At 38.6% G+C, this 8102-nt stretch overlaps 1 protein-coding gene across 1 annotated transcript in view; it reads left to right on the top strand.

Annotated features, from left to right (window-relative positions):
- The first annotated feature begins 1208 nt into the window (after positions 1–1208).
- PEX7 (peroxisomal biogenesis factor 7) overlaps positions 1209–8102 on the top strand; it is a 74302-nt gene continuing 67408 nt past the window's right edge. Inside the window, exons 1-3 of the mRNA XM_081039642.1 lie at positions 1209–1421; positions 3086–3143; positions 4006–4156. Of these exons, the coding sequence (XP_080895768.1) occupies positions 1292–1421; positions 3086–3143; positions 4006–4156 (339 nt within the window). The 5' untranslated portion in view covers positions 1209–1291. The remainder of the gene's footprint in view (positions 1422–3085; positions 3144–4005; positions 4157–8102) is intronic.

The following is an 8102-nucleotide window of genomic DNA, read 5'->3' as shown; positions in this document are numbered from 1 at the left end:
AAATGACAACTTGGTTATTCAGTTTCTCACATTAGACAACTTTGCTGGTTCCCCATTGTTTAAGTTACAGTAGAAATCCATTGCCTTGGTCTATCACACAAGATTCTTTATGATCCATCAATACAACACTTTAGTCCCTCCACCTAATGCTGCTCTTCACCTTTGCCTTCCACCTGGCCAGGCTGAGTCCTGGCAGCCAAAATTGTTAGGGATCAGGCTGTTTTAGGTCTCTTGGATTTTGCTCATGTTGTTCCTGCTCCTACATAGACCTCTATCTTCTTGTCTATTAAAGAAAACATCATCATCACTTACTCACCACAAACATTACCTCCTTTCTGAAGCTTTTCCTCCCATCCTCCAGCACTGATGATTTCCTTTCTGTAAATACCCCACATATATTTCTCATAGCACCGACAGTATTTTGATTACACTTAACTGATGACATGTCTACTAGACTAGTCTCTTGAGGTCATGGACTATATCTTATTCCTTTCGAATCCGGAATGTTTAGCACTGTATTTGGTGCACAGTTAAGCTGACCGTACACCTAGATTTGTGCCTGGCTTAATTAACTGCACCTTCTTTCCTTCTCAAAAGTGTCTTGTTTCGCAGATGAATTATATATGGCCACTCTCCGCATGGTACATGCTTGGTAAATGTTGTAATTAATTAATTAATTAGTTTTCCTTGATTAGCCTTGAATCTACACTATACATATATTACTCTACAATATATGTAGTGAGGATTTCAAAAAGATAGTCGCTCATTATGTCTTTTTTCCTTAGCTTTACTCCCGCCGTATTTATTATAATATTGCTTCCAGTTATCTTGGGAAACACAGCGCTTAATCGCCTTTTGGACTCGCTGCATAGTTGGAGCGTTTGCTGTTAACTTTTCTCGCTTTGTGATCCCCAGGAACATTTCCGGATGGCAGTCTTTCGAAAGCTCAATGAGTTAATCAAAACCAGACAGCCTCGCAGTGCAGGCTGACACGCAAACACAAACGTTGCCATAATCACCGCTTAACCGTAGAATCACTGCCCTCCCGTAGCTAAGTTATCACAGGTGGCGTAAAGCAGTTTGTTTTGCCCAAAACAAAAATGGCTTCGGTTGGCTTCACTGACTTTTCCTTTGAGGACCAACCGAAACCCAGCACTACGGCCACCGGGTGTCCTCACTTCCGCCTCGTCAGCCTGGGCCTCTCATTTGTCCGAGCGAGTACGGATCGTACGCCTCCGACTCGGAGCGGCTTCGGCGGCCGGGGCGGCGAGTCCCCGAGGCGGCGGGCGGGATGAACGCGGCGCACGGCGGAGCGGTGCGGACGCTACGGGTGCCGGGCCGCCACGGCTACGCCGCCGAGTTTTCCCCGTACCTGCCCGGCCGCCTGGCCTGCGCCGCCTCGCAGCACTACGGCATCGCGGGTGAGGCCAGACCGCGCCGCCGGGGCGGGGGCGGGTTCCAGCCGAGCCCCGGCTTCTCCCGGGCGTTGGAAAGCACTTCCGACAGTAGACAGTCCCTCAGTTGAACGCCAGGGGGAGCAGCGGAGCCGGCTGGTTCCCACTCTTTCCTTTGTCCAGAGTGGGGAGCTGGTCTGGAGACAGTGTCAGGTTGGGTGTTTTTTCTTCCAGTTACCGTGCAGAAGTAGCGTATGGAAGGTGCCTGGTGGCCCATGTACTTATTTCTTAAGACCGCGCCGATTTCCCCGACACACACCCCCAGGCACGTGCAGCCCTGGAGAGAGTGGGTTTAGCCTGTGCGGCCCCTCGGACCTACCTGACCCCGACCGACAGCTCTTGGAAGACGCTCTGCAGAGTCACCCCGTTACCTGTTAATTGGTCCACATTCCCCATCGTTTGCATTCGTGCTGTCGGTCCTAGATCGGATACCCCTGAGCAGAGGCTTCTTGTCTCCCCGCAGTTGCGTCATAAAGTTAATCAGGTTCTGCCCTCACCTTTTATTGTCTCAGGAATAATACATTTGGAAGCACATGTTTGGGGTTTAAGTCATCTCATTAACTAGATTGAAAGATGGGCTTCCATTCTTAATTTTTCTTTTAATTCATGTCCTAGCTATTATTTACACACTGAAGCTCTATGAAACAAGTCACTGCATAATGTCAGCTCTCCATACAGTTTTTGTTTGGTCCTGTAGCCGAAAAAATAATGTAATTTATGAAACCAAGAGGGAGAGAAGTACCGTGATTCCCCGAAAATAAGACCTAACAGGAAAATAAGCCCTAGCATGATTTTCAGGATGACATCTCCTGAACATAAGCCCTAATGCGTCTTTTGGAGCAAAACTTAATATAAGACCCGGTCTTAGTTTCGGGAAAACACGGTGTTTGCTTTCTTATATTTTCACCATTAGCTCTCAGTGCTTGCACATTCAGATTTACGATAATTGCCCACCAGGTTAGGTTGAAGACCCATGAGTTTGTGGAGATACTTTAAATACTTTTAAAAAACTTAAGAGTTGATAGTTAAAAAAAAAAATCAGTCGTGTTTAAATAGAAGAGTTATTTTTCTTTTCCCTTCAGTTCCTATAATAAATAAAACTTTTAAAATCTACTGGTCTCTGAATAAAATAATTCATCTTTGGTAGATAACTGATATATTGTGTTTAGCACTTTACCACCAAGTACGTGGTATTCTACCAGTACTTTGTTTTAAAATCCCATATTGAATGCATTTTAGATTTATTGGTGAGGCAATGTGTTGTAGTAGAGCAGAGTCCCTAGGATATGTAAGCCTGAGGTTTGTCACCTGTAAATAGGGACGGTAACACCCGTTTGGGAGGTTTGTGGGCCTGGCACCCTGCCTGGCCACAGAATATGAACTCTGGGATCTCTCTTCTCTGTTAGAGCTGTGTCTGGATTCCAAGCTTAGATGAGATGATAAGTTCAATATTTAATATAGAAAGACAGAAATGGAGAAAACAAACTAACCATTTTGTATACATGGTCTCAATAACTGTAGGAAGAAACTTGTGGTAATAAAATTAGGTACTCAGTGCTGGATCCCTCTTTGACCTTGGAAGGTTCCCCAGCAGGTTCAACAACATTACCTCAATTTTTTTTTCTCCATAGGCTGTGGAACTCTGTTAATATTGGATCAAAATGAATCTGGGCTTAGAATTTTTAGAAGGTAAGGTGACTCTAATTAGTTAACTTACATGTATTCTCTGTTTCTATTAAAGCCTTGGTAGAATTAGGTTGTGAATCTTTTTTATCGATAAAGTTTTTTTAATTTCTAAATTTGCAATATTAAAGAAACTTTAGCCTTTGCATAGTGTGGAATGTATTTTTGCCATTACGTTTGATCGTCATTTTTCTTCTAAAGCTCTTGTTTCAATGTCCGTTTATAAATTATCAAACTTAAACATAAAACAAAAATGAACTAGTTAGTATACTACTGTGTGATGTTTTTGTCCTTGCTGTCTTCTTAATGTAGTTTAGCTTTACTCATTCATTTTGTAGATTATCTAGTGCCTCTTTCCCTTTCTTTCCATGCATGTCTTGTCTGTATGACTGTTAGACTCATTAACACCTCCATCAGCATTAGTCAAAGGCAGAGAAAGGAAAGGAAATACCATCAGAAAGGAACTACCCACTCATAGCTCAGGTGAAAAATTTATGGGAAAAGTTGAAATTATTGGTCTGACTTAGTATTTTAGTGCTTGCTGGCCCCACTTATGAAACACAAAAAACAGTGAGCACCCAGGTGTGGCAGCATGCCCACGTATAAATAGTGCTTGCTGTATTTCTAGTTGGGAGACCTAATTTTTATCTAGCTTTGCAATTTTCTAGCTGTATGACCTGCGCTATTCTTTTAACCTCTCTGAACTTGTTTGTGCATAAAGGGCCTACTCATCTCTCATCGTTGTGAAGAGCATGTAAGGAAATATGTGTTAAAATGTTATACACTTAAAAAAAAACGTAAAATTATTATTATTTTAGGTTCAGTTGCCTATATAACTAGATTTTTCATTTTAACTTTTCTGGTGTAGCTTTGACTGGAATGATGGATTGTTTGACGTGACCTGGAGTGAGAACAATGAACATATCCTGGTCACCTGTAGTGGTGATGGCTCGCTGCAGGTGTGGGACACCGCCAAAGCCGCAGGGCCACTGCAAGTCTACAAGGAACACACTCAGGAGGTAGGAAGGGAACCTTTCTGAGCTTATGGTTTTCTTTGGATGAAATACATTTGGGAACGCAAACATGGGGCTATGTCTTCAGGGGACAAGTTTAAGCTTCAGTGTTTGTCGTACATGTTAGATGTCACTTCTTATTTGATTATTCAGACATAAAGTACCTCTTGGCCTAAGGAACTGGGAAAGAAGAAAAGGTCAGGCTTCTCATTAGTCAGTAAAAACGCCTCCAATAGTAAGCATAGTAGAGCCCCACTTCTTCCAGTGGGTCAGATCGCTTTCTTTACTGTGAGAATATGTCTGCCGTACTCTGCCTCAAGATAGACCTAGGCTGTCTTTTCACGAAGACGTCACAAAATTGCCTTTAGGTCATTAAGCTCCCTGAGGATTTCCAGAATATATTGGAGCAAGAACATCAAATACTGAGTATGAGACTGAGCTTACTGAAGAAATTTTAGGTGTAAATGTGGTTCATGTGTGTAGATAATGTGTGTGTGTAGCACAGAAAATAGTTTGGCCTTTAGTTATATTAAAATACACATGTATTTTTGATGGGAAGGACATTCTCTTTTGATGTTTTACCTTAAATGATCGTAAATTTTCCTTGAGGTAGCAATAGATCCTTCAAATGAAAACTTGCACATTTACTTTCAAATTTGTGTCTACCACAGCACATGGCCCATGGAAGGCCTTCAGTAAATGCGTGTCAGATGCAAGAATATTAGTCTTTTGTGATAAAAGATTAGTTTTGTGAGGATTCCAGACATCATTTAACAGATATAGCTGATAAAAATCAGTATTTTTAAGATTGTGACTGAAAATAATGGGAAAATTTAGTTCCTCTATTTTATTGTGAAGGCTTTTTGAATCATGTTTTCTGAATCACTGAGTAGTAAGACAGCTTTGGGAAGGAGGAAATTCAGTTTTAGGATGTTCAATGCAAGAATCTCTACAGAGGCATGTAAAAATTCAGACATTTTTTTGTGGTATCTTCATGATTTGTGCCATTTTCTTATATCACTTATAATTGACTTAATGTTTTTCTTTTATTTTTTAAAAGACATTTTTCTTCTCAAAAGTTTTCTTTTTTTCTTTTTCTTAAATCTTTGGTGCGTTGTATTGCTTATCTATGTGAATTCTAGGACTGTAACTAATGGATTAGAAAATATCTAATTATGTTAAATAGGATATATTGATTTAATGTTTTTCTTTAAATGAGATTTACATTGTTATTTCACTTATCCTAAAACAATTATATTCAAGAAACCGTGGAATTGATGGCTTAGTGTATACATTTATTAATTTTTAATGTATATTAAAATAAATATATAATGAATAAAATAAAATGTATGTACCAGTTAAAATCATCTCTTGTACAACCCTTGGTGTGTGTAATATCTTTTGGGAAATACTGTTCTAGAATGTTCCTCATGATGGTCTCTCAGTCTTCGTTTCAGTGAAATTGAATTTCACTATCTCATGTGATAACTTATTTGACTTTTAGATTGCTCTAATGGTTAGAAAATTACCCCCTTAAGCCAAGATCTATCTTTCATAGCAGCCAACTGTTGCTTCTAATACCTTTCTCTGAAGTGGTGAGACTTAAGTCCAGCCCCCCTTTTCTAGAAACTCTTGAAAAGAACTATCATGTCCCCTTTTAGTCTTCCCTCTTTCATACTGTTCTTTTGTAATTCCTTCAACCTATCTTCAGATTACATGGTCTCTACATTTTTTTTCACCCTCCTGGTGAACTCCTTTGCTTACTCCCATTTTTTTAATGTCTCATACCTAATTTATTCCAGAAAAGTGATAATTAGTACTGAGCTTTCTAAGATTTTGCCACCATAATCTTGAACCTCTAATTCTAATAATACTGCTTAACATTGGCTGTACATTTTCTTCAGCCATGTTTTAGTATTGGGTTACTTTGAATCCACTAGTAAAGAACCTTGATCTTTGTTGTTTGAACTGCTTTTAAACTATGTTTGTATCATTCTATAATTATGTAACTTGTTTTTTGAATTGAAGACATGCTTTGTTGTTATTTTTGGTCAGACTATTATTCTAGTCATTATCTTTTCAAATGGAATTTTTGATTAGCATTTGTATCAGTTAGGAAGCTTTGGCTATTAGTGTAATAGAAAACCCAACAAAAATGCATTCAACCATTAGAGTTTATTATTTCACATAACCCAGCATTTGGAGATGGACTGGATCTAGGCTTGGTTAATTCAGGACTTGATAAAATCAGATATCCAAGTTCCTCCTGCCTTTCCACTCTGCTATCCTTAGTAGGCTCTTTTCTTCCTGCGCTCCATATAGTTCCAGGTGTTATCTCATCTTTGAGGTCAAACAGCAAAAAAAGTAAATGTTCCTATCTAGGAATTTCTTATAAGATTGAGAAAAGCTTCCCTAAAGCCCCACAGCAGATTCCTCTTCATGTCTCAGTGGCTAGAAGAGCATCACATGCCCAGTCCCACCTTCACCTAAATAAAATTCACCCCTGGGATGAAGGAGGCACAGAGCTTTCCGTGAAGGACAAAATTAGGGTTCTCGGGGTAAGAAGTCGGCCATCACTCTGTGCCACATCATTACTTCTTGTCTTTCTCATGTCGTTAGTGAAAATCAAACGACACCAAGCAGGGTAATGAATAGAGAACTGTAGGAATCTCATAAAGGTCATCCTCCGTGAGATTGTAAAGAGAAAGACTGTCTGGTAATCAACTTAAAGCTCAGTGTTATAATACCACATATTTGGCATTTTTCATTAAAGAAAAATACAGCGTTTATTCAAAATTTGTCTCATACCAAATACTCAGAAACACTTAAAAGGATTTAAGGTCAAACAAGAGAATTTTGAAGAGCTAATAAATATTTGTTAAATGAAGTGAATGAACATAGCTGATTCCTATTTTTTTCCACCAATGTGTTCAGGTAAGCTGTATGATACAATAGAATAGCACACAATGGGTCATTTTCTCCTCTGGGACAGCATATAGAATAAGGATGAATAGCAAGCTTTCAGAATTCTGACTCTCTAACTTCCCTGCCTTGTGACGTTGGGCAAGTTACTTATTTTTCCTAAACCTTAGTATCTTCATTTGCAAAGTAGGATGATAGTGTCAGTGTCTTACTGTTGTTGTGAGATCTTAGAGCCAACACCAAATAAATATTGCCTATTATTATTATTATTATTATTATTATTATTATTTGCTCTTATAATCGGGTTAGAAAAACATGAAACATGAAAGAATCCTCCAGTTACTCATTTCACCACTCAATGACTGAGAAATGTCCTACAGTCAGTTTTCAGATAGATAAGTAGGTACTGAAGCAAGAATGAGAAATCCAAGACCTAGATATATTTTAGGCCTTGAGGAATGAAGGTCTTGGTGAAATGAAAAAAAATCATGGACATTATTTCTTTGAATAGCTTCTAAAATTAGCATCAAAGCAGAAATCAGAGTCTTCTCTGTATTGTTTAACTGGGGTCTGCAGAAGCCTTTATGTCTTTTGAGCCCCGTAAAATGCCTTTAGCTTAGACTACTGATGCATATATACTAGGAGTGGAAGAAGAGGAAAATGTTTAAAAGTTCAGCGAGAAGGAGAGAAAAACAAGAGGTGAGTTGGGAATTTTGTTTCTCTACTTCATGATTTACAGCATGTGCTGTTGAAAGTGAGTTAAAACTGACTTTAAAAATAACGTAGACTCAATGTTTATTTCAATATCTGGTTTTCAGTGTGCTTATTAACAATTTTTAAAAATAATTAAAATTTGTCTTCATTGTAAAATAGCAAGACTTGAACCATTTACTGAAAAATTTTAAAAGATATTTGATCCATTTCAAGTTTTTTGATCATTGCCTATAAAACCTTATCTGAACTAAGTATGCAACTAATTAGTATCTTGTTGTGGAGAAAATGTATTTAAGTATACATTTTATAGTAAAGA

Source organism: Rhinolophus hipposideros (assembly GCF_964194185.1).
Source record: "Rhinolophus hipposideros genome assembly, chromosome: 3".
In the NCBI taxonomy this organism is placed as follows: Eukaryota; Metazoa; Chordata; class Mammalia; order Chiroptera; family Rhinolophidae; genus Rhinolophus; species Rhinolophus hipposideros.
The sequence above is the reverse complement of the archived record's forward strand: the minus strand, read 5'-3'. Positions and strand labels throughout refer to the sequence as shown.